Below are 24728 nucleotides of genomic sequence, written 5' to 3'. Positions count from 1 at the left end.
GAGCTTATATTGTAAGTGCTTTAAACTAGTATAAACTGGTATCTCTTCTAATACTTAAGGGCAGAGTATGATTACTGAGCTACAGACCTGGAGGTCTGGCTAAAAAATTAGTCATGCTGCATCAGTCATTAGAATCCAGTAAATATTGGTCAGAAATTGGCCATTCTCTGCTTTCACTTCTGGTACTTAAAGTATGTTTGATGTTAATACTTTTGTACTGTTACTAAAGTAAGATTTCGAAAGCAGGACTTTTACTCATAACAAAATATTACTACACCGTGGTATCGCTACTTTTGCCTAATTAAAAGATCTTAGAACTGAGGGGCTTCATGTCTCGTACCCTTGTTCATGTGTGTACTGTAAGTGTAGCTACTGGTGTATCTGTAATCTAAAGATTTACACTGTAACTTGGGAAGAATTACGATCAGCGTTACACCACTTGTGTGGTAGGCTACAATTTGCACATAGGTTACAAAATAGATGTTGATGTTGCAATCAATGGAATATTTTCAAGTGGAATACAGCAACATTTATGCCCTGATTTATATGACACAAAGCAGACTATATCTGATGGTTTTCATGTCACTTTCAGTTCCTAGCCTAGTTATTTATACCACTGTTTCCACGGCCTGTCTTGACCTGGCAGTCTTGGGGATATTGAGCTCACTTAAGGTCACCTTGGAGGAGGCTTTGTGAAGAAATATAACAGTCACATTATGAAAGAAGACAGTTGGACTATAAAAGGAAGGCTTTGGAACAGGTGACATCTTCCCTCCAGTTCCTGCCTCGCAGATTGAAAGTTTTTCTTGCAGTTCACGATGCATCTTTGTGGAGTTCTGGTCCTGCTGGGGACTCTGTCTGCAGGTAAGATGAGGATTCATACAATACATGAGCCTTCATTGTATTTAGCTGACGTTTTTATCCAAAGCAATGAGCATTCAACCATGAGGACACAACCCAAAATCTGCAAGTATCATTAAAGTACATCAACTTCATCAAATGTGCTACATCAGAAACAGTAAGAGATTAGAAAGAGTGTGTCATATGGGCTGAGGTGCAGTGAACAGAAGAGTTTCCAGTCCTCGACAGAAGATGTGCAGAGTTTCTGTGGTCCTGATGTCAGGACTGATCCATCACTGTGAAGTCAGGACAGCAAACAGTCAGGGGGGAGGAGAGGACGAGCTTTGGCCTGTTTGACACTGAAACACGAAGAAATGAACATTACTGATTTTTACTAAACTCATTAATTCATTTTAATATAGGCTATTTATTTTAAGGGAATTAGGATTCATGTGCGCAGATGGTTTCCCTTTTCTCTCCATTTTCTCTTCACATTTTCTTACTGAAGAATATTCTGCGGTTTTGAATGAGAACCTGAAACTGACACCTAACACCAACATGTTTTTTAAAACAGTGTGTTTTTAAACTGCTTTCTGTGAGAGTATTTAGAACCATGAGTTGTAGTTTTTGGAGTAGCATTACTTCAACCATGTTTGACAATCTGCTATATCTCTGTGCAGCATATGGACTGAAATGCTACACATGTGTAACCACCAACCCCAGTTCCTGCACTGATGTCGCAACTTGTCCTCTCGGCCATGACCGCTGTGCAACCGCAGAGAAGGACGGTAAGTTGTTCTTCCACACCTCCAGCATCTGTAGCTAATACTGAGCATTTCAAAAAGGCAGAGCTCTGTTGGCTTTTGTTGTCCTTGAAACTGAGGTTTTTCCATCATATTCTGCAGGTGCCGTCGTCAAGAGCTGCTTTGGCAGCGATGGATGTGGAGGCCCTATAAAGTGCTGTGAAGGGGACCTGTGTAACGGTGCCATACCCACTGGGTCCAGTGTCCTCCTCCTGCTGGTATCCTCAGCCATCATCACCATCTTTCTCTGAGGCTCTGGGGAATATTTCACTTTTTTCTTACCCAATCTGCACAACTCAGGAAGAATCAATTAATTTTCAATATGTAAAAGCTGTGAATGACTGCAGATCAAGATTTGTTCAATAAAACCACGATCTGATAGACCATTGAATTACTTAATTCTTTTGGTTCTGCATTTCACTATAGCTTCATTATGAAGGCCCAGTTAGAAAGGTAAGTGACAAACAAGGGCATAAAATATGAAGACTTTTGGTTAACTGTTGATCCTGAGGAATAATGACACTGACCAGCAGAACTTACAATTCTTGACTTTCTGCTTTGATGCCCTTTCACTCTTCACACATATCGCCACAAAGTGCAAAGCACTGACAGGTCAACACACTTTCTCACCACTTCAGACACAAATAAAATGCAGAAAAGATTTTATGTGCCTTGTATAAGAGATGAAACTGGATGCACCCATCAAATAATCGATAAAGCTGTTCTTTTATCTGTTGTAACAGACAGTATTAGGCTACACTTTCTCTTTAGAGGTGGAAAAAAGAAGAAATTGCCTTTGCAGGCAAATGAACTAAAGAAAATCTACAGCAAATGCAAAAGGCTAGTGATTTACGAGATGGAAGCACATAGTGAGTCAAATCTGATATTATCCAAAGTTAGTTTAGTTTGTTCAGCAGAACTTGAGTAGTGATAAACTCATTGACTAATACATGTAAAAAATAGCATATTTTTGTTGCCATGTGAAAACTTTTTCTCATTTTAAGGATTAGTTATGTTTAGGGTGACAAAAACCTTCAGTAACCTTTGGAACCTCTGCCAATATTCACTGGATCTCATGCTTTCTGCTCAACACTGACTGTATGTATTGAGACAACAACCAATTTTCTTGTTTTCTTTTGCAGTCTGCCTTTATAATGCAGGAAGTATTAATCAACAGCAATAAAAAAGACTGTTAATATTACCAATCATTCACTGAAGAAACACTTCCCTTCAGTATTTCAAACTCTGTTTGGTAACAGTGGAAAAGCCCGGACAGATTTCAGCAAAAGCCTCCAACGGTAAAGCATTGGCCAAGCCATTTCTTCAGCGTATTGACAAAATCCCTTGAACTGATGTTGATCTGTGCATACCTCAGACTGTTAGCAGCTTGAGACCCACGCACGAATGTCACAACATACTACTGTGAAAACACTGTGGTGCTGGGGTATTGAGTCTAATTTAGGACTCAAAGCAAGTGTGTGATTTGAACATTTGTAACTTTGGCAGCACCTGATGGTGGATGGTAGCATCAACAAGCAAGAAAGCAACACAAAGACCACCAGTTGACAGCAAGATTGTTCCATTTTTCCACCAACAAAAACCACCAGAATAATTTGAAATATGTTACAATCCCATAACAACTATAAGTATCAAACTAACATTTCACTGCTTACTTTATCTTATAGTTAGCAAGGCATTTAGATGACTTAACCAATAGTGTGTTTGACATACCAGCAAACACTGTGTGGCAGCACGCAGACGTATATTCAGAGGTCTCATTTTAGGATAAAAACTGCTCATGTACTTTGCAGTGTCAGTGCTTTAAAATGTGACGGTGTCAGGCGTCAAGCAGATCAGTGTGTGCAGAGGTCAGCTGGGTGGGCATCTCTGACAGTAAGACGTGACAGGCATTGGTTTGTACTTACTAATAAAGTCCTTAATGGCAACATGCCATCATACATCATGTCCTTATTAAACCAGTCCAATAGTCATTATTTGACCCATTCAGGTGATTGGCTAGTGGTCAGAGCTTTTAGTTTGAGCTGCACACACTTAGAGTGTTTACAACATATTCATACTTGAAACAATTGTACCCATCAGTCAATTTCAACCATGATTCCAAACTACTGCACATTTATACCTGCTTTTAACTGGGTTTTGTTGTTGTATGTTTCTTGTTAATTTCTATGTGTGTGTGTGTGTGTATTTATTCTCTTTTAACCGTTGACGTAACTGAATGAGGGCAATGAGTGTTTGATCACTTTATTGGTTCTCTGTGCTAAGGTTGGCATATCTTAATTCAACTGATAAGGCAAGTAAAGTCACAAGGCAGACATGGACAGCACTTAATCATGGCATCTTTGAGAACTGTTTTTACAAGGCAAACCAGGAGTATAAGTATAATAAATCTACTTCTTAATGTGGATCAACAAAATGAACACAGAACAAATGTTTTCCTTTGAATCTACCCTGAGCTGTGAATTCAACTTGTGCCGATGAAAAAAGCATAAGTCAGTAGATAGATATTGGCACTGAAATGACACTACAGGTTTACTAACGTGAAAATAAAATTATTCTTTTGTTTAACATGATGAGAACACAAAATGTAAAGCTGGAATCACATGAACTTATGCATATACAATCAAATACTATCCACAAATCTTAAGAAAACAGTTAATAAACACATAGAGCAAGTGAATCACAAACGAGTTACACATTGTTTCAGTGCAATGCAAATGAATGCATGTTAGCTTAAACATAGCTTGTTTACAACAGTAGTCATGTTCACATAAGGTGAGGCACGGCCTCTGAGCTGGAGGGCATCTGTCCAACTCAAAGTGTGGATTTATTGCCGGTGTCCAACCCTGTCAAGCCACAAGTAAGACACAAGCCTGTTCCTTATTGCGCTTATTATCGATCTCTTAATCTACCCTGAAATAAAATTCACACAGAAGAGTAAAACTAACTCTCGCCCTAAAAATAAACCATTCTGGTTGGGACTACAAATCTAAATCTCCATTAGGTGGAAGACTGTGGTAGTGATACAATCTGAGATCGGTTTTACTGTTGGCTGTGGAAGGCACATGAGAATGAGGATCAGCTTAAGGATGGAACAAGAGAATCAGAAGTGAATACAAGTTTCATTCTAATTCTTTGGTTGGACGGTTATAATATTTTGCACTCAGTTCATACATTTCAGTATATTTCAGCTGCTGTTGGTATATTTTATTGTTTATTGTTTTAGTATATTTTTATTGTCTTAATATATTTTCATTTCTGGTATATTTTTATTGCATTTACGCATCTTTTACTGCATTTTATTTTATTTTATTCTAGTATCTTTATTTTATTTCATATTATTATCTTTCTTATCTTTTTTATTATCTTGTTTCTACACAGGGGTTGCAATGCAAATTTCATTGACATGTTATGCTCAATGCCAATAAAGGTTATCTTGATCTTGATCTTAATCTTACAATCTGCAGGCAGGTGTCCAGATGAAGAGCAGGTCAGAGGGGACATGAGCTTAATCTTTACCAAAATCACATTCTTCTGCAGCAGCAGGTCACTAGTGGTCATTTCCTTTGAAAAACAAACATCTTTTGCTTTTTCTTGGCATGTGTGCTCACAAGAATGTACATGTGCAAACAGTATGTGTGTGTGTGTGTGTGTGTGTGTGTGTGTGTGTGTGTGTGTGTGTGTGTGTGTGTGTGTGTGTGTCAGTGCGTGTCAGTGTGTGTGCGTTTATGTGTCTTTAATTCTTTAGGGTTTTCAGTGAACCCATGTAAAGAAAGCTATCTCGTCCAGGTCCACAGGGTAGTCAGTGAGGTACATGGGGCCTTTATCAAAATGTTCCCCCTTGTAGCTTCTCCAGCGTCCTGCAGGCAGGTAGATGTCCCTCTCCTGCTTTCCTGGCTCTAATACCGGAGCCACCATCAGGTCATCCCCGATCAGGAACTGAGAGTCAATCTTATAGGCTGCCTCATCGTCATTGGCGATCCACCAGAGAGGCCTTATGATTGGGTCCCCTGTATCAAGAACCTCACCAGCCAGTTCAAGAACCCTCGGGGCCACCAGATTCTCATGGAGCTCTGTGAACTTCTGCGCTATCTGTACCACCTGCAAATTAACGCACAAGGGTACAGTGTTAGCATTAACATTACATTCTTCATTTATAAACATTTACAATAATGACTGGAGGGGACACAGATTAGCATTTTGACATTTTGATCAAGCTTTTCCCATCTAGATTTGGTGTTTGGATAGTCAGAGGACACAGTTCAGTGGTAATTTAGTGAATAACTCAAACTGAAACTGTATAAGTGAGGAGGACAACGCTGTGTTGTGAGTCACAGATCTCAGTTTGTGCATTTTTCAGTCTCATCCTCTGAATACAAACACACACACACACACACACACAGATCTATGTTGCACTGTTTTCCTGTGAGGAGGGCAAAATTATAAACACTACAATACAATATAAATCAATTACCTTAAGTAGTATTCTTAAACAAATTAATATTTCATACCCTCAAATTACCTAAAACCACCGTGTGGAACTTGAAAGTTTGAACGATGGCGCCATCTGGTGGAACCCCCAAAAAGACACTAAAAATATGCTGCAACAAATTTCTCTACAAGGACAAACAAATCCCTTCAGAATAATGGAAGATGAAATTATGCTTCCCAAAGATCCCACTAATTTCCATCTTACATTCCAAGTATTTGAATCCCCTTACCCTAGTTTATTGTCTTTTGTTGCTATTATATATTTGTATATGACTTCATTTGTTTGATTATTTTTCAGTGGCTTTGTACAACCTCAATTTAATTTGCCCGCTCTAATGATCAAATCGAGGCACAAGAACTTACAGAAGAACATTAGTGTTTTTCCTGCGAATACCACACATCAAGTTTCACTTTGCTCACCTCATTGTCATAGGCCCACGGTGGTATAGAGAACTGCATGGCAGGCATGAAAGCAGACAACTCCAACCAGCGGATGTACAGCTCTCGGTCTGGCAGACCATTTTTGCCATCTGAAGCACCTAAAAAACACAAATGTCAGACTCACTTTTGTCTCTAAAACTCTCTGTAACCATACATTATGGAGTACCGTACCTGTGGTGCGGTTGGGGTATGCATTCCCTCCTATCATATCAGGTAAGACAAACTGGTAGCCCAGAACGCTAATGGTCAGAACAGTCGGGATGATGGACTTGAGGCCGAGCTCATAACCCCACACAGAGTCTCTGTCGATGATCCTGAAGAAGCAGGAGATGTTCTGACTCTGGTAACCCACCCTCAGCTCTGCGCGCTCACTGAACGGTATGGCCATCTCTGTGTAGCGGCGAGTGAAGGTGGAGGGGTCGGACAGTGGGAGCAGGGTGCTAAACTGGCGCGGGAGGTAACTTGTCTCTCCCGCATCGAACTTGAAGGACGTCACGTCATAGCGGAGTTTGAGCATACGCAGATGTGAGGAGTACCACTCACGGGCTTCTGGGTTGGTAAAGTCCAAGATTCCTCCAATGCCGTTCCACCAGCGAACCAGAGCGGGCAGCTCACCGCTTGGCTCCCGGACAAAAAGTCCTTTCTCCACAGCAACGCCAAAATTAATGGAGTCATAGTTGATAAAAGGATGAGTCCAGAGTGACACTTGAAACCCGTCCTCTCTCAGTTTGTCAAACATACCGCTAGCATTGGGGAACTTCTGCGGGTCAAAGTCAAACTCTCCATAGTCGGCGGTGTAGCGGTCATCCAGCTCCAGGTGGGAGCATGTGAAGCCATGCTTGGTGATGTCAGAGGCGTAGCGCAGCAGCTTCTCCTGAGTTACAGCCGTCTTGTGGAGAGCCCAAGTGGACCACAGTGGTTGTTTGAACACTTCAGGAGACGGGACCTTGATAGGCTTTGGGAAATACCGACGCACCTGAGAAAAAGACATGCAAACAGAACAGAGGCTTTTTTTTACAGAGGTATTCACATCAACAGTTTCTGCTTTTTAATCCAAGAATGAGACACTTTTCTACGTGGTTCATTTAGTTTAAAGGAAAATGCTTTGGAAAATATGCTTAATTACTTTCTCGTCATGGGTTAGATGTGAAAACTTAAACCACTCTCACATGTATCTGTTAATTATGAAGCTACAGACAGCAACGAGTAAGATTAGCTTAGCACAATAACTGTAAACAGAGAGAAACAGCTAGCCTGGAAGAATTAACTGCTCCCAACCAAGAAGCAGTTTTGCTACCCAGTCAGTGTGTCACAGATAAAACCAAATTTTAGAGGTGCAGGTAGATGGATTTTGATACCTTCAGACAGCATATTTTCTAGAAAGTAAAACTTTTTAGAGAAAAAAAAGCATATTTTCTTAAAAGTAAAATACTAATTTACAGAGACTTCTGCAGTTTTGTGGAATCAAAACAAGCTATGGACTAACAGCTTCACAGTGCATACTATTTACAGTGACTGCTAAAAGTGATCCCATTCACAACCCTTAAATTCTATAACTATACATTCCATGGCCATTACGCTTTTCTGATTTTTGTCCTGCTTGCATATCTGCGTACCAGTGATGTGAACCCCTGCTTATGTGAATAATACAAGTTTTATAGGAAATAAAATGATTGGTGATTTTGCTCTTATCATCAAAACAAAACATGCCGTGTATCTATACTCACCATGTATTTGTGAATAGAGGTAACATCTGACCCCACACACACTCTATAGCTTAGCTCAGGGAAGGCCTGCAGACCCTCTGGTGGTCTGAAGGGAGAGTCCTGGTATCGGGCCTGGAACCTTAGCGTCCTGTCCTTCTCTGACCAGCCCAAATGAAACGGTACTGAGTCATTAATCTTGATGGCAGTCGCATTCGAAGACAGCCAATAGCGTTCTAAGATTCCCCCAAAAGCGTTCCGATTCGAGTAGACATCACCGGTGATGAAGGGCTGTGGTTCCTCCTCACCCTGGATCCTGACAGGCCAATACTGCGTTGCTGTTTCTGCCCCTCCGTACCAGTGAGAGTCATTATAGGCCATGGCGTGCTCCACCGAATGCTCATTTTGCAGCTCCTCCCACCGAACACGGTAACACATCACTGTGTCCTTTGGTCGAACTGTCTGGATAAAGAAGTTGAGCTTGCCAGAATCTGACTGAGTGCAGCTGAGAATATTTCCCTCCTTTGAGCAGGAGTCCAGATCCAGAGTGCCAGACCTGAGGCAGAGCATTGACATTGAATTTGCCAGCCAGTGTTATTAGCAGGAGGTCATATTTCTGTATTGCTGAAAAGATATCACGCTCACCATAGTGATGATAATACTTTATTACTATATAGCATACAATATTTTATACGCTACTGCTCTATCTTATATTAGTCTATTTCTCTGCAAGTGCAGGAATTGTACTGTACTAATTCGGTCGATGTGAGCTCTGCTGATAGAGGACGTGACTAAATCGGTCTACCCTAAGGGTGTAATCATGTGTCTGTCTCGTCTGGCTTTCCATTATCCAGTTACACAATGCAGCTTTTTAGTACGGTTCAGCACACAAAAAGGAACAACTGTGCTCAGGCCAAAAAGGAGTCATATACAATATGTTACAAGGGTTATTGTTGACCAAGATTTACTGGCTGCCAGTTTCACAGGCGAAGTCTTTATTACAGGAATGCATTGGATTGCATTACAATGTACTAATGTTCCTATTTATCTGGCCACTCTCTACTTTGAGTACTCTGAAATGGCCATGGCATCATCAGGATAATCGTTATCGTGCTCATACTACATTTCCTCTACTTATCATTAAAGATGAAATGATTATTTAATTGACAGAAAATTTGTCTGCAACTGTTTTGATAATCATTTAATCATTTGAGTCACTCTTAAACTAGAACATATCAAAGATTCTCTTTTACCAGCTTCTTAAATCTGAGTATTTCTACTTTTACCTGTTTTCTGTTATGACAAATTGAATATGTAATAATTCATCGGGATTTATAAATGTGAATGTCACCTTGGTCTCACCTTGGTCTCTGGAAAACTGCAATGGATATTTTTCATCATTACTTTTGACATTTTATACAAAATGATTCAACAGGGCAATAATAAGCAGAATAATTTATAACGAAAATAATCTCTCAGTGCACCCACCTGAAGGTCATACTAAAGATGACAGCCCCCGCCTGGTTACGAATAATAAAACCATCCTTGTTGAGGTCCAACAGCTCAGCCTTCAGCAGCTGGGCTTTACGGAGGGACGCTGAGTAGTAGCACCAGGCAACCACAGCAGCCAGCACCAACACACAGCCCAACATGCCGGCCATCACCAGAGGTCGGCCCTCATGAGCCAGCTTCTTCTTCAGGGGAGAACCACCAGCTCCTCCGGCCGTTTGCTGCTCTCCAGGAGCCACAGGGACAATCTGATACATGCTGAAGACTTTAGGCAGTGAGGTGTGCAGGGAAGCAGGTTTGGAGGAGGAGTATTAGGTGTGGACGGCTGTAGTTCAGTTGCTGTCAGTGTTGGTGAAAGTGTCTGGAATGTATCTTCTTCACATTTGCAGCAGTGGAGGAAGGAAAGCCGAATGTCTACCTGCAGATCTTCAGCAAAGTCTCCATTTCAGATGGCGGGCTGATTTGTCCAAACCTGCGAGACAGACAGAGGCAGACAGATAAACAATCAGTTATGGTGCAGTGTGTAAAACCAAAGGTCGAAAAATGTCAAGAAAAATACATGAGCCACTGCAAATATGATCATATCATGCACTTATCAACTTTAGTGTCCTGAATGGGAGAACATACAAAAAAATGTATATGTAAAGCGACAAAATCATATATTGAGACATGCTAGTTAAAGTACTAGTATGTGGAATGTAGTGACATCTAGTGGTAAGATTGCAGATTGCAACCAACTGAATACCCCTCACTTTACAAGGGTGATGAAAACCTACAGTGGATGCTAAAAATGCAAAAAATGCAAAAGGCCCTCTCAAGAGCCAGTGTTTGGTTTGTCCACTCTGGACTACTGTAGAAACTAGGGATGTTCTAACTTATTTGCCTGATAATTAAATGAAAGTAAGGAAACACACAATTTAACAATTTTGCAATCGCCAAAAACATTTCCAGTGAAGAAACGTGCTGCTGCTTCAGAAAGAATGCCAAAAAGGTCAAAAACACAAAAAAATACAACATCGGAAACCTGTTGCAAATGACAAAACATGCTGCAGAAAGCCTTAAATAGATTTTTTACCAGGTAACAGAAACACTGCTGTCCATTATGGCAACATCATCCTGTAATTTAAATGTGTACATAACATCAAGTCTAGTCTTTCTGGTGCCGGCTAGCAAGGGTAGCAACGTTTAATCGGCTAGTCAATTAATTGCGCACATCCTGAGCAGAAGCATGGCAGTGCAACATGTAAGAGGACCTGCTCCCTCTGCAGATATAAAGAGCTTGTTCGAAGGTAATGAAAACACTTATTTTCAGGTGATGATGCACTAATGAAAACATACAGATGAATATTGTGTTCCATTTCTGGCAATGGAGCCCCCAAAATCATACACACTGGAGCTTTAAACTCCAAATTATCAGTATGGGACACACAGATCCAGTACTTGTGTATTATAATGCCTATTACACAGGGCATTTTCTTGACAAACATTAAGTTTACTTTGGAACCAGTTATCACCGCTGACAGTATCCAGAGATGGTAGTTATAGTTTTGGAGCACTCCACCCTGCATGCTATCAAGATTTAAGACATTTAACACTAGCCCCTGTTTCCTATTCTCTAAAAAACATGCATTGTGCAACGATTCTGTCATTTTTAAAACAAAAAAACAATATTAATATACAAATGTACTCACAAATCATGTCTGCAACACGAGCAAATTCTGTGTGTTAGTCTCTCCAATAAAGCTGCATATTACTGTACTGTGTGCACTTGCTGTCAAGTGCAGCATAGTTAGGCAGCAGCAGTATCCAACAGAGAGAGAGAGAGAGACCACAGAAGCTTTACTCTGGTAAATGGCAGGAAGCCAGGCTCTGTAGCCACGTAGGCATTGGAGGTAACACAACCAGTGACACCATAAACACAGGCTATGATCAGAGAAAGTACAGACACCATGTCAGCATGGGTCACTTACATTTATCTCCCAGGTAAAAGCACCTTGGACACGAGTAAATAATATTTAAGAGCGGCAGCCCTCAAATAAGTGTGATGACAGCAAGCCTACAGTTTTCAGACAGAGCCCAGGCCAATCATTCACAACAGAACCATATTTAACCTCCCAACAGGTATCATTATGTTCCAGCTCAACATTATTATTTTATTCTGATGTAAGTAAGTGGCAACACAGCAGGGGGGGAAGGAAACCTTGCAACCTTGCAAATTTATACCCTGCAAAAACTTCCTGTACTTAAAGCAGCACTTCACGGACAGACTGCTGCGTGACATGTCTTCCTCTTTGTGCCAGTTTACTGAAGCCTTTATTACAATACGATCCTTTACCTCCTCTGTGTGTACGATCACAGACAAAACTCCACTACCTTGTTAATGTGATCAGTTTCAAATCTGGTTTGTTGTAGCTTCAGAGTTCTCACCCTGCTTGGCATGAACATAGGACCTCCGCCCTTTCAAGGCTCATTCATTGGATCAATTCTAACTTGGTTTCTTGTGTTACATCAACGGTACAAGCAATTCCATGATGTGTTGTGTGACTTTCAAATCCCACATGCTAACCCTCGCTGCTTTTAAATTATTTTTCACAAATTATTCTTTTATGGAGATTCTATGGTTAGTTTAGGATTCACAATAGTGAATTCATGGTTCAATGAGAGGTACTGTGGCACACTTCAGACCATTTTAAGTCCATGTTAATCAGCATCCACACAGTGACCAGATATCAGTTTAATTTTGCTGGTTTGGGGGACTAAATGTATGCAATGCTAAGTACTTACTGTCTTATCACACAGCAGAAAATAACCATTCTGGTCAGGGCAGTACAGTAGGCTACACAGTAGATTTTGCACGTTTTCTTACCGAGCAGGGAGATCATAAACACAGGCACACGTTTCCTCCGTAGTGACTGATAGTTGCATTGTGTTCACATTAGTTGTATCTAAACACTTAAAAAGATATACTGAAAACACTGTTATCTGACTTTGCTGAAATGTCCAAACTGTAGCAAACAAGAATGTCAAGGTGACACATAACTCACTGACCAAACGTTTCCAATGTGCCTGGTCGATAAACCACAAGCAGTCGTCTATACGCTGTCGACGCTGTATCGGGACATGACACTGACAATGTAACCGGCCAGACCAGTAGTCACGAACTGGGTTACAACACGGTCATGTTTACAGTGAAAAGCTACGTTGGCTATACAAATAACAATACTTATGACGAATAAGTTACACAATACATTCACAGTCATTTATGTCGCTGTGGTCATAAAAATAGCCTTATCTTACCTCCGCATCTGACTCTCTCGGGTCAATGTGTACAGCTGTGGGCGCAGTTGCCCACTGCGCAGCTGCAGAGCGGTTTGAAGTTCTAGGTTTCCGCCCATCGTCAAACTAGATAGACGCGGATTCGTCAAAGTACTTGTCATTCATGTGCTACACTATCCGGTGGGCTTCTGGGAAATGTAGTGTGAGAATGAGGAATTTGTTGCAAAAAAAAATACTAACTTAGGTACATTTACACACGCTGGCTGGGCTGTCGAGTTTTTTTTTCTCTCAGCAATTGCAAACCCACCGCATAGCGATAAAACGGACAAACTAGTGCTGACTTTTATTAACCGTATTTTGAAATCATCGTCTTTGTGTTTTTTTAATTTTAGGTGTCACCGTTGTCCATAGAAACGTTTCAAATATCAAATACAATTCGCGGTATTTTATCTTTTTATACTGTTTTATCAACCCACTAAATACTGTGGATATAGCGTTGTGTGATTTAGCTGCGTTGTGTTGTTATTAACTATTTGAGGACATTTGGAAGGTGAATAGACTAATTTTGTTGCGGTTTATGTGGTAAAATCTGATGCCTGTGTGCCAAATAAGCTGGCGCAGGTGCAAGACCGCACTACTGTCCTGAACAAACAGAGCAAATAATAACGTTGTTGTGGCATGTGAATGATTTCTACCACAGCGTGGCAGCAACAAGCTATAAACACAGACGCTGAATGACAGGATGGAAGAGCATGGTACGGTTCTATTTTTATCCTTCTTTATCTTTATTGGTTTTTATTGTTGTTGTTGTTGTTCCATTTATTTAACATCAGTCGGCTAGTAGTGCCAACAGTACTCGAAACAGTAGACAAAGGTCATGTAATTTTGAAAGCACTTAACTGTATCACTGTTTTTTTTCCACCCACATCAGTGTTAGTTGCACCAAGTTAAACTAGCTATTAGCATTAGCTATAGCACTGGTGACAGAATGCTAGTAGCATTTGTAGTAGCATTAGCTGAAGCAACAGCAGAGGCTAATTCAGTTAAAGTTTGTGTAAAGGAAATTCAGACACTTTGAAACAAATTATACATGTTTAAAAAATAACGTTTGAAAGCATGTGGAAAAACTGAACTATGTTGTGCTGAACTGTGAAGTTAGACTGGTAAACTGTTTGGCACCGCTTTTGTGTTGTATTTGTGAAATATCTATATATAAGAATCAGAAGAGAAGTTGCAGAAGCAGCTCAAAGTTGGTTTTCCATCTGGGTAAATTGGTCAACTGCACTGGGGCCCCAGTCCATCAGGGGCCACAAATGTCCCAGCTCCACTGTGTGTTAGTTGGTATCTGATGATTTAATAACCGCAGTTTAGTTGGGGAAATTGCACAGAAGATTAACAGTGGTGTTGAATTATTACCAAGCATTATTTTTAATATATTTAGTTTATATTAGGCTAACATGGTAAGATTTAAAACAATGAACTCTTTTGTTTTGTTTTTTCATTCACTAGGTTCAGTCTCTCAGTTGGTACATGTGACAGTAAACTAAATATCTTTGGGGTTTTCAGCTGTTAATCACCTTGGACTCATGATGGGTATTTGTCACTCACCAAAAGAATAAACGCCAGACTAATCAATAATAAAAATAATTGTCAATTTCAACCCTAAACATAGTACATTTTCCTGAACTAATTGATGTTAAGTGAAATAGCCACAACCAACTTGACAGAAAGCAGTATTCAATATGTACTATACTGTATCCTTGCTTTATCTGTTTTTATCTGGAAATGGAAATTATGTCCTAATGATAATGTGATGGGAGTAACACTAGTATTAGTGGTAGCAGTAGTAACAGTAAAAGTACCAACAGCTGTAAGAGTACCTAGCCACAACTAAACATACATACACACATATATCATGTCATATGTTTGTGTCAGCGACAATATTTGGGAATTCTGTTTCAGAACATGCACGGACTGAAAAACCACTGTATTCTCAGTGACTCATCCTGATGTGCAGGTAGTTGAGGGTGCAGAGGTGATGCTGCTGATTTTGGTGTCCCTGCTCTGCAGTGTTCCTGCAGCCAAGGCCTGTCTGCAGTGTGACCGCAGGATCAGGCTCCTGCATGAGGACTTTGTCCTGTCTGCTCCCTCTGTGGGCGACCAGATTGAATTGAAAAAGATTTGTGACTATGCCTATGTGACCTACAGACAGACCAGCCAGAAAAGGAAGGGAGTCATTGGTGAGATCAACTACTGTGTGTTTGTTTTTTTTACACAATATGAAATGGCATGAGAGTGAAGTATATTGATAATTCTGTCTAAATGATTGTCAGGCCATCAAGGTTTTTGGATGATCTGACAATTGAAGTCTTTACTGCAATGGGCCTTATTTTTTACTGGATAAATAATGTGTGTGTATTTCCCATCACTCAGATTCTACCACCCTGTACAGAACCAGAACAGAGTACCAGAGTGAATTTGACCGCTTCTTGAAAACCCAGCACACTGGTGAGAAACAAAACAAAAAAAAAACAAAACATTTATTCATTCCAGGTGTATATACAGTAGTTGGTTAGAGATTTTCCCTTGTGGCATCACTAAATGTAGTTACATATGACATGGTGATCATAACAAACTCAACATACACCAGATTTTAAGAAGCGTGCCCTTTGTTAAAAGGACCTGTAACATTTGAAGCCATCCAGATCCTGGAGAAGGGCAGGAAGATCCTAGAGAAACACTTGGACACATTCAGCCGCGATGGTAATTGGCATAAATAACAGAGCGTTCTGCTCAGTATGAGGCAGGGCAGTTTGTGTAAGTCATTGCTGTGTACAAGATGCATTAGTTTCAGATCATTTGTTTGTCTCTCCCTCAGGATTGTGCCCTAACAAGTGTGGTAAGTTAGTTCTGTCTGATCCTGCCCTCTGTGTCAGGGCATCCTTTTAGAAACACAGCATGTACATACTATATACTGTATTCAGTACAAGGACACATGTGTATGCATGTGTGTGGCATGGTTTTCAGGGCTTTTGAGACGAAGAGTAATGGATTGCTTCACTTGCCGCTACAAGATGTACATCTGTCCCTCTCCCTCTGGCCAGCAGGACTGCAGTGGTATGTTTTTTTTCTGTTCCCTTGTGTGTATGTGTATGCATGTTGCTGGTGAGTGAGCGAGGACCAGTCGTACGTATGGGTGCACCACTCTTCAGTATGGACACATGCTGTCACGAGTATGTAAATGTGTTCCAAAGCGAAGCACTGCTGCTGCCTGTCCATGTGCAGGGCTAATGAAAAAGATTATTCAAGTAATCCTGATGCAAATGAATGAAGCATCTCTCTTTTTCTCGGCCCCTCCCCCCTTCTCCAGAGTACCCAGTGCAGGCTGAGGAGGGAGGCCAGGCAGTGTTCAACTGTTTCCGCCCATGGCATCGTCTTCTGTTGGGAAGACCAGAGTACTACTACTCCTGGGCCCCTGGTGTGCCAGGAACTAAAAAGGTTTATCAGAAGCAAAAGTTGTAGCTCTACCACTTTAAAACCACTTGAATAGAAAGTCCCACTTTACATGCTTCCTGATTCCCATGTATTATGTTTTGTCCCTTATTTAGCCATACAGTATCATCATGAATAAGCATATTCACTACCAGCTTTTACACCCACTTAACTATCACTTCCTAATTTGTGTGTGCAGCTGAATGAGAGTGACTTCAAAGCTTTGGCAGTGACAGGCGACTCATCTGTGGTCTTAAATCAGCTGCGTGTGGATGAACAAGGAACATATCGCTGCTCTGTGCGGGGCCGAAATGGAACCATCTTCTACAGAGTCACTTTCCTACTCACTGGTAGAGTACCGCTGTTAAATACGTCATCGCAGTCTGAAGTCTGAAAGGGCAAAAGCTAACATCACATCCGAGTTAATGTAGTACTATTGAACAGTTTCCACATAAGAGAACAAACTCGCCAATGAACCTTTGTCAACACTATTGAAGATGGAAAAAGTAGATGGAAAATTAGAGACACAGCAGTTAATTTTCAAACAAATGCATTCACTACATGTTCAAAAGTATTCTGAAAATATTTCAGTTTTGTATGGCTTATAATTCGTTGCTGTGTTTGTGGTTTGCGTTTGTGGCGTGGATGAAGGGTGTGTCAATTTCTTTAAGAGGGTGGATGGTTTTTCTTTTCTTAAGTTGCTGTGTAGGCTTTCTTTTCTCTTTATGTAGTTTATTCTTCCATACATGTTCTTGATCTGCCATAAACTTTGAATTTGTTCTGTAAATAAAATTTCCCTGCTAAATTAATATAATAAATCTCAGAATATGAGAGGTGGTAGTCAGGCAAAATCACGTAAATTTGCCAGCTAATGGTCAATCTAGGGCAAACTGAAAGGTGTAAGTCCTGCTTCTATTTTCATCTATACAAATATTACTCTGCACCTCATTAACGCTACTCTGTCTTTTCACCCTCGTTCTTCACAGTCGCCCCTTTGCCTAACCAAACTCGCCGACCCGTCGTCACTCTGCCTCCTCTACCTCATGGAGACAACTACTCACCTTTTCAACCCACGTACAGCCTCCTGGTGCCAGTCATCGCCATGGTTACTGCACTAAGTCTGGCAGCAAGCGTAGGCCTCACAGTTGTCCTGGGGTGAGAGACACTAAGTGGGTGGAGGGGACAAAAAGAGGGGACGAGAGGTTAGGAGGAAGGGTGGAGGTGAAAGAGGTGAAACAGAGCAGAGCATGACAAACTAAATGATGCAAGATAAAAGAAGTGCCCATGTAGTTATATACTTTGAGGATTAAGTTGTGATGTATGAGGCTTAGATCTATGTCATATAAAGGTACAATATATTTCTCAATAGCTTCATTGTTTACCATTAAACTAATGACGCGTTTAAGTTGTTTTCTCTGGAAGTACCGTCACTTTTTCCAGGAAGTGATGTCAGTTATTTAAGTGCAAAAATCAGCAAGTATTAATGTAGATTTTAACACACATAAAGGGCACACAATGGGCTGCCTTGTCTGTTATTTACTGTTATGTATTTGTGTTTAGTAAGGATTACTGTGTTTTGTGATCTTCATAGATTGATGATAAATCAGAGTGTCGCAGAGGAGGCGAGAAGAAGGCGGAAGGAGGGAACAAACACACAAAACGCGGTTCAATGAAGATACAGTCTACAGTAAATGCACTAGAAGGTTTCACTCAGTTCAGGTTGGACATTTCTCTCTGTGGCTAAATAAATTCCCCCAGCATAAAGTGCCAAGTCAGATCTGGAAATGACAAGGAAGTGAGAAAACACTTACGCTACATGCACATGTGGCGTAATGAATCAGGAAGTCTATATATTGTTTATCTTAAACACTGAAAAAAACTCGAGATTCAGTGTTGAATCAAACACTGAGCTCGCACTCATGAGACAGAGAGTTTGTGGTATAATAAAAACACAGCGTACACACACAAACACACACACACACGAAAATTCCCCCTGAAACCACTCAACTTTCCGTAACATTAAGCACAAGCTCGCCAGCACGCATCAATGATCTGACCCCAGCAGGGACATGTTCCCCCTGAATGAAGCGATGGTGTTGTCACGTGGGTGTTTAGGAGAGAAATCAGGGATGAGGTCAGTCTCCTGGATTACTGTTTTTTTTTCAGAGATTAATAGCCCCAGCCATCCAAATAATCCTGGATAATCCCCCTGTGGCAGGAGGAGGGCGGGTGGAGGAGGTAAAAGCAGCAGATGTTTTCATCAGGATTTCTTTTAATGTTTACTTACCCATATATTCATTCAGAGAGACTGAATAAGGGCGAACTTTTGCATTACTGGTAATGTGCCTATCATTCTGAAGTCACTGTTTTCTTGCAACACCATCACCAGACTTTTTAATTCTTCATTTCCATCTGCCCACAGTCTGACATAAGATGCTTCTGATTCAAAAAATACTTACTTCTGTTCACACAAGTTTTGTCATGATCTCCGCCGCCTCCTCGTCATCGGCTCGTGTGTCATATTTCTGCTCACTCTTGTCATCTTTTACGCCTGGTGCTACATCAGCACGTAGCTCGCTGCTGATGTAAAAGTCCAGTTTCCTGCGATAGGATGGTAAAAAGTCATCATCTTCATCAACAACAACCAACACACACCCATCTCTGAGCGTTGTCTCAGGCCAAATGTATTTTTGGCTGATTCTCTGATGACCATGATGCTGTGATTTGATAACATTGAAACGATAGTAAAACATTTAAAACAAATGAAATTGAAAGTGAGTGATTGATTTTTTATGAGTCACCTCATCCAGGAAATGAGTAACCAAGTCACCTCTGAAATTATGAATCATTGCTCAGGTTTTTCGGGGCAGTTCCTGCCAAACCTTTTGAATTACCCTTAGAGTCAGATAGGGTTATCAGCCATGACAAATATAATGTTTTAATAATACAGTATGAGTATGGGTGTCTGGGGGGCGGGGGGTGGCACTGAGGCTCCATGGATGGTGGCAGGATGTACGTGTGGTGCTGTTTCCTGTCAGGCTGCTGAGATGGGGGCGAATGTTAAAAAAAAAACCTTCTTTTATGACACCCATACAGAGACACTCGCGTCATAATCATCCAGCTCCACAGACCTCATCTCTTCGCTGTGGGTTTATATATGTGTGTTCAAGCCTAAAGTGCAGGTTGAGGCTACAGTAAATGCGTGCTCAGCGGCTCCACTGACAGCCATGATAAACTGTGCTCCAAAGTGTGTGTGTGTGTACTGCTGTGGATTGAAATTGCAGCCTCAGCAGGGAGAGAGCATGACAAAGTGGGAGTGCTGCTGAGGGACCAGCAGGCAGCGGTGAGGGAGGGGGAGAAGGGAAGTGGGAACATGAAGAAAGTGGAGTCAGAGGTTTGAGTGGGAGATGTGTGTGGGAAGGCATGATGATTTGAATGTGGGTTATGAGGAAATGAAGATGTCAGATTACACCATGTAAACTATCCCACACTGCACATAAAGAATATTATTCTGTGTGTAGCAGGCCAGTGAATATCCTGGATCCAGGGGTGGAAGGACATCTACAATAGCCTGCTCTATTAGAATTGTTGGTAACTTCCAACAGAAGTACTCACATAAAAACAGAAAAAAATGTGTTGAGATGTTTGTGAATGCCCCTAAAACTTTGTTTTGAGTCTTAGTTATTTAACTTTAATTAAACATTCACAACCAAATAAGCAGATATAAAAGTTCTTTAAAGACATATTTAGTTATTATAATCTGCTTCATCCAGAATTTGTGGGTATGGGTTGATCACATTTGACTGATAGTGGACAACACGATCACCCACAACTGCTGTCACATCATTTTTTATCCAAATATTGTTAAATCCTGACTGCAGCACAGCTGAGCCCCATCTCCAATAAAACCAATGAGAAGATGACACACAATGAACATAAATACAAAAATCACTCATGGAAAATAACCAAAACGGTTGCAAAAAGGTTTGAGGTTCATGTAGGACCCGGTGCTCATAGCAAGAAACAGTTTTGGAAAAGACCAAAACTAAAAAAAAAAAAATGATTCCACTCAGAGGTATTGTCTGTGGAGCTCTTATAAGACCACATTATTCTTTGAGTTCAAGTAAAATGGACTCAAAATGCAAAAGTTCTTCTATTAGAAATATGGGACTATTTTTGATGAATTACTTTCCACCTCCCCCATGTGCAAAATGAAGTGTGTGTGTGTGGGAGAGAGAGAGATAAAAACCATGTAATCCATAACTGGCACAGGCCTGAGTCTTCATGAAATGAGAATGAATAATAGCTGTACTGTATCTGTGCGTTTGATATCACCAGTTCACTGTGCAACTGTGAGGCAGAGATACTCTCTTTTCAGTGTAATCGGTTTTAATGTCATCCAGAAGCTATAGATGCTCTAGATTTCCCTTGCAGAGCAGAAATAAAGCCATTTAAGTCCGCTGGCATTTGATTATTGCAACATTTTACTTTTCCCCAAAGGTAGAAAGAAACATGCAGAAAACAAAGAGAAAGCATTGATGAGAAAGTGTTACTTGAGTCTGTGATCTGCAGTGGTTTAGAGAAGCTCAGGCTTAATCCAACCCAAATAACCAAACTCAGCCTTCACTCTTTCCTCTGAAGGCTGCTGTTTCAGAGCGGGGGGGTTAAACCCTCGGCATAACGTCATTCAACACAAAAACACGGGATAACCCCAAACAACCACGTGCGCGGTAGGAAAATCAGGTTTGACGTCAGTGTCCATATGAGGAGTGCCGGGCAGGCCATACATGGTCGTTCCGTCTCTGACGCGGTTCTTTCTGTGGAACATGGGGCGGAGCCACGGCGACCCCGCCCCTCACACAGCTGTTATCAATGAACAAGTGAAACTCTGAATCTGTAGCTGATTTGAACAGACCTGACGGAGAATTCATCAAATACCAGAGCTCCCGGTACACTTAGAGTGGAGTTTAAAACCCTCTTCAGAAGTACTTTAGTAATCTTTGCGCGTAAAGTTCTCACAGAAAACACTAAAACCGGATTTATTTTTTTATTTTTCGATATTTATCGTTGTGAAGAATAAACAGTTTCTTGTTTATTATTTTAAATACACCCTTTCAGCCATGACTTCAAGCAGCGACGCTTTGGAAATAACTGGCAATGAGCTGGTTCACATACTAAGGACCCCCCGGGACCAGTACACCTCTGCTGGGTGTGTAGTGCTGGACTGCAGGCCTTTTCTCGATTTTTCTTTTGCGCACATTTGCGAGTCCCGAAACGTGAACTGGAACTCGATGCTGCGCCGCAGATCCAAGAGCTCGGTGGTGGCTCTGGAGTGGCTCATCCCGGACAAGTCGCTCCTGGGCCGGCTGCGCCGCGGGGAGTTCTCCCCGGTGGTGGTGGTGGATGAGCGCAGCCTCTCCGTGGCCGAGCTGAAGGCAGAGAGTGTGGCCCAAATGCTGCTCACCGCCCTGCAAAACGAGGTTCAGACGCAGGTCTGCTTTCTACAAGGTAATACGGCTTTTTTAACCTATTTCTACACACCTAAACTAAATTATTTTAAGCTCCTGAGAGTTTTTCCCTTTATAGAAAAAAATAGCTAATAATGTGCTGTAATATTTATGCACTGAACATATTAATGTATTTTTAGTATAAGAGTGTAACTTGTTTGTAAGCGTAAAAACTTGAAAAAACAAGCTGTTAAACTTACATACAGGCTTCCTTGTCATGTTTACCACTTCATTATTATTGTTTCACAACACATTTTTAAGGAGGACTTTGGTGAAAGCTTGCAGCTTAGCTCAAACTATGTGACCTCCGTTTAGGTGGATTTGAGGGATTTTCAGAGGCCTATCCGGAGCTCTGTTACAACTCTGCCAGCAGTCACCTCTCTACAGCGGAACCAGAGCCAACAGTGACGGGGAGGAGGACACCAGCATACGACCAGGTAATATGAATGACATAATTCAACTGTAAAGTAAAGTAGTGGAACAATATACGGCATAAACTGCACAGTGATTATTCTCCATTTAAAACATGGTCTTGGTTTTGTGAATTGCAGGATGGTCCAGTGGAGCTGCTGCCCTTCCTGTTTTTGGGCAGTGCCATTCACTCCTCCCGCAGAGAGACCCTGGCAGCAGCGGGCATCACGGCCGTGCTCAACGTTTCCTCCACATGCCCCAACTTCTACGAGGGAGAGTTTCAGTACCTGCGGCTCACTGTGGAGGACAGCCTCGCCGCTGACATCAGAGCCTGCTTCTCCACAGCCATAGCCTTCATCGGTGAGTTCCCGCTAATAATCCACAGCTCCCAGTCTTTATAGGACATAGTCTCAAGACATCTAAAACATGCCCAAAATTCTCTAAGCAGCTTGCACACCATAATCTACTCTGTAGCCCAGAGTTATGGCCCAACAATCTGATTACAAAACAACTGGATTATACTGCAGAACAGAAATGTATTAACGTTTCAGTTTAACGTTACTTTTGCTCGTTTTGAACTCTTTACCTTGCAAAGTTAGTTGAGGAAAAGACACAGTTCATTTTTTATGAGCACTAACTTGGTTGAATTTCCATTAGTGCAGTGAATGATAACAGCATTTCCATTTCTGTGCAGACTTCTGCGTCAGTCAAGCAGTTTAAAGCGTCGTATGCGTTTCCTCTTGTAAAACACTCTCAGTGATGTCAAAGAAACAGATGCGAAAGGGAGCATGTTATGCTGATCTCTCTTCCTCTTTCCATCCTGTGCTTTCCGCCCTGCCTACAGACTCAGTGAAGCAGAGTGGTGGTCGGGTGCTGGTGCACTGCCAGGCAGGTATCTCCCGCTCCGCCACCATCTGTCTGGCCTACCTCATGCACACGCAGCGCGTCAAGCTGGACGAGGCCTTTGACTTTGTGAAGCGGCGGCGTCACGTCATCTCCCCCAACCTGGCCTTCATGGGACAGCTGCTGCAGTTTGAGACTGACGTCCTCTGCCAGGGGTGAAGACCCAGGCGCGTTAAGGAGGAAACTTACGTGACTGTACTTTCTTTAATGAATTCTCCTGCCTCTTGTGGGCGTTGTGCTGGACTCAGAGCATTATTAGGACTCAGATCATATGTACAAATGTACTGTTTGTACTATTGAAAGTACTACATTTCAGAAGTGTGTGCTTTCAGAGGAAAGCTACTCATGCTGCTGGCATCACACATCTGTTGGCTCCTATTTTCAGGAGAAAGTGACAAATGGGATCCTGATACAACAAACAGCCGTTGGCAATATAAACTCCACTGTTAGAACATTATGAACAACTGTGATTCTGAGCCAGCAAGTTGGAGCAGCTATGAGGTAATTTCCCTGACGTTTTCTACTTGAGGGGAATTGTGCCTGTTTGTCTGGTTTTGTGTATGTTTGTGTTTGATTTATGTGCCTGGTCTTTTGCAAGGGCTGTTTTATTTTCATACTGAAAGTCATTCCTTCACAGTTGCGACCACTGTGACATGACACATCTTTTTGTGAGACAACACTGTGTTAACTACTTAAAGGCAATACTGGATGAGTCAAGTTTTATTGTCTAATTTATAAAATCACATTAACTGCAGTTGGTGTGTAATTGTGAGTCTGATCATTCTGTATCCTGAGACATGTTACACTTTGTAAACTCAAATTGGAAGAAGTTATTTTTATTGTGTAAATAGAATTTTTATTTTTATTTATTCAGCATTTGTTGTGACAGTATTCACATTATTACTGTCTGTTACTGCACTTTATACGCACAAAGTTTAGCTGATTTCCTGCTGTTTTCTCCACTAAAATAAAAACATGCTGGAGAGCACACAGTCTGTTTTCTCTGTTTAATGTCCTCATTCCATACATACTGTGCTGTGCTACACATTTGACCTCTAACATCCCAGAAGATGCAGACCAGCCCTGGCTCTCCAGACAGACACAGTACTCAGACCCGTTAGCACGGAGCATATTGCAGTCTCTCTGCAGAACGTTACCAATGTGTAATTTCCCACACTGACCTCGCTGCACTCCATTCGCTCCTGCTGAACCACAAGGTATTAAAACTGCATTGCTGAGTATTTTGGAGGATTATCCGCAGAGAATGGATTTTACAGTATGAAGTCGTTTTGACCTCATCAACCACTGACAAAAAATTCAAATCCTTTTACTCA

At 41.3% G+C, this 24728-nt stretch overlaps 4 protein-coding genes across 7 annotated transcripts; 3 read left to right on the top strand and 1 right to left on the bottom strand.

The window, feature by feature from the left end:
* Positions 1–720: 720 nt before the first annotated feature.
* On the top strand, positions 721–2027 carry LOC121607171 (lymphocyte antigen 6G-like). Its single transcript, XM_041937867.1, has 3 exons — positions 721–864; positions 1521–1628; positions 1746–2027. The coding sequence occupies exons 1-3, from the start codon at positions 819–821 to the stop codon at positions 1892–1894; spliced, it is 303 nt and encodes a 100-aa protein (XP_041793801.1). The 5' UTR covers positions 721–818; the 3' UTR covers positions 1895–2027.
* Positions 2028–4982: 2955 nt separating this feature from the next.
* LOC121606543 (myogenesis-regulating glycosidase-like) lies at positions 4983–17690 on the bottom strand. Of its 4 annotated transcripts, none has more exons than XM_041936916.1 (6): positions 17635–17690; positions 9785–10277; positions 8321–8852; positions 6765–7569; positions 6573–6691; positions 4983–5762 (listed from the first exon to the last, which is right to left on the bottom strand). In XM_041936916.1, the coding sequence occupies exons 2-6, from the start codon at positions 10060–10062 to the stop codon at positions 5415–5417; spliced, it is 2082 nt and encodes a 693-aa protein (XP_041792850.1). In that variant the 5' UTR covers positions 10063–10277; positions 17635–17690; the 3' UTR covers positions 4983–5414. The 4 variants fall into 4 exon arrangements, with proteins under 4 accessions (XP_041792850.1, XP_041792849.1, XP_041792851.1 ...); XM_041936915.1 differs by lacking the exon at positions 17635–17690 and adding an exon at positions 13103–13153; XM_041936917.1 differs by lacking the exon at positions 17635–17690 and adding an exon at positions 12854–13022.
* LOC121606544 (izumo sperm-egg fusion protein 1) lies at positions 15120–18657 on the top strand. Its single transcript, XM_041936919.1, has 9 exons — positions 15120–15321; positions 15515–15589; positions 15761–15844; positions 15960–15980; positions 16109–16198; positions 16452–16579; positions 16773–16923; positions 17560–17728; positions 18165–18657. Exons 1-9 carry the CDS (start codon positions 15120–15122, stop codon positions 18244–18246), a joined length of 1002 nt encoding a protein of 333 aa, XP_041792853.1. The 3' UTR covers positions 18247–18657.
* A 2835-nt stretch (positions 18658–21492) lies between these two features.
* On the top strand, positions 21493–24374 carry dusp2 (dual specificity phosphatase 2). The gene is made up of 4 exons (XM_041937408.1): positions 21493–22081; positions 22396–22517; positions 22632–22851; positions 23336–24374. The coding sequence occupies exons 1-4, from the start codon at positions 21694–21696 to the stop codon at positions 23551–23553; spliced, it is 948 nt and encodes a 315-aa protein (XP_041793342.1). The 5' UTR covers positions 21493–21693; the 3' UTR covers positions 23554–24374.
* The last annotated feature ends 354 nt before the right edge of the window (positions 24375–24728 follow it).

The sequence above is a fragment of the Chelmon rostratus genome, chromosome 5 (assembly GCF_017976325.1).
Source record: "Chelmon rostratus isolate fCheRos1 chromosome 5, fCheRos1.pri, whole genome shotgun sequence".
Taxonomy (NCBI): domain Eukaryota; kingdom Metazoa; phylum Chordata; class Actinopteri; order Chaetodontiformes; family Chaetodontidae; genus Chelmon; species Chelmon rostratus.
This window is presented reverse-complemented; position numbering and strand designations above follow the sequence as displayed.

Excerpts from the sequence above, each read along its gene's own strand:
- LOC121607171 (XM_041937867.1), top strand. The coding sequence starts at position 819 with ATGCATCTTTGTGGAGTTCTGGTCCTGCTGGGGACTCTGTCTGCAG. Across the intron at positions 865-1,520 it reads GCTGGGGACTCTGTCTGCAG|CATATGGACTGAAATGCTAC; the intron begins GTAAGATGAGGA and ends ATCTCTGTGCAG. Across the intron at positions 1,629-1,745 it reads TGCAACCGCAGAGAAGGACG|GTGCCGTCGTCAAGAGCTGC; the intron begins GTAAGTTGTTCT and ends CATATTCTGCAG.
- LOC121606543 (XM_041936916.1), bottom strand. The coding sequence starts at position 10,062 with ATGTATCAGATTGTCCCTGTGGCTCCTGGAGAGCAGCAAACGGCCGGA. Across the intron at positions 7,570-8,320 it reads CCTCTATTCACAAATACATG|GTGCGTCGGTATTTCCCAAA; the intron begins GTGAGTATAGAT and ends TCTTTTTCTCAG. Across the intron at positions 6,692-6,764 it reads ATACCCCAACCGCACCACAG|GTGCTTCAGATGGCAAAAAT; the intron begins GTACGGTACTCC and ends TGTGTTTTTTAG.
- LOC121606544 (XM_041936919.1), top strand. The coding sequence starts at position 15,120 with ATGCTGCTGATTTTGGTGTCCCTGCTCTGCAGTGTTCCTGCAGCCAAG. Across the intron at positions 15,322-15,514 it reads GAAAAGGAAGGGAGTCATTG|ATTCTACCACCCTGTACAGA; the intron begins GTGAGATCAACT and ends CCCATCACTCAG. Across the intron at positions 16,924-17,559 it reads AGTCACTTTCCTACTCACTG|TCGCCCCTTTGCCTAACCAA; the intron begins GTAGAGTACCGC and ends CGTTCTTCACAG.
- dusp2 (XM_041937408.1), top strand. The coding sequence starts at position 21,694 with ATGACTTCAAGCAGCGACGCTTTGGAAATAACTGGCAATGAGCTGGTT. Across the intron at positions 22,082-22,395 it reads GCAGGTCTGCTTTCTACAAG|GTGGATTTGAGGGATTTTCA; the intron begins GTAATACGGCTT and ends ACCTCCGTTTAG. Across the intron at positions 22,852-23,335 it reads CACAGCCATAGCCTTCATCG|ACTCAGTGAAGCAGAGTGGT; the intron begins GTGAGTTCCCGC and ends CCCTGCCTACAG.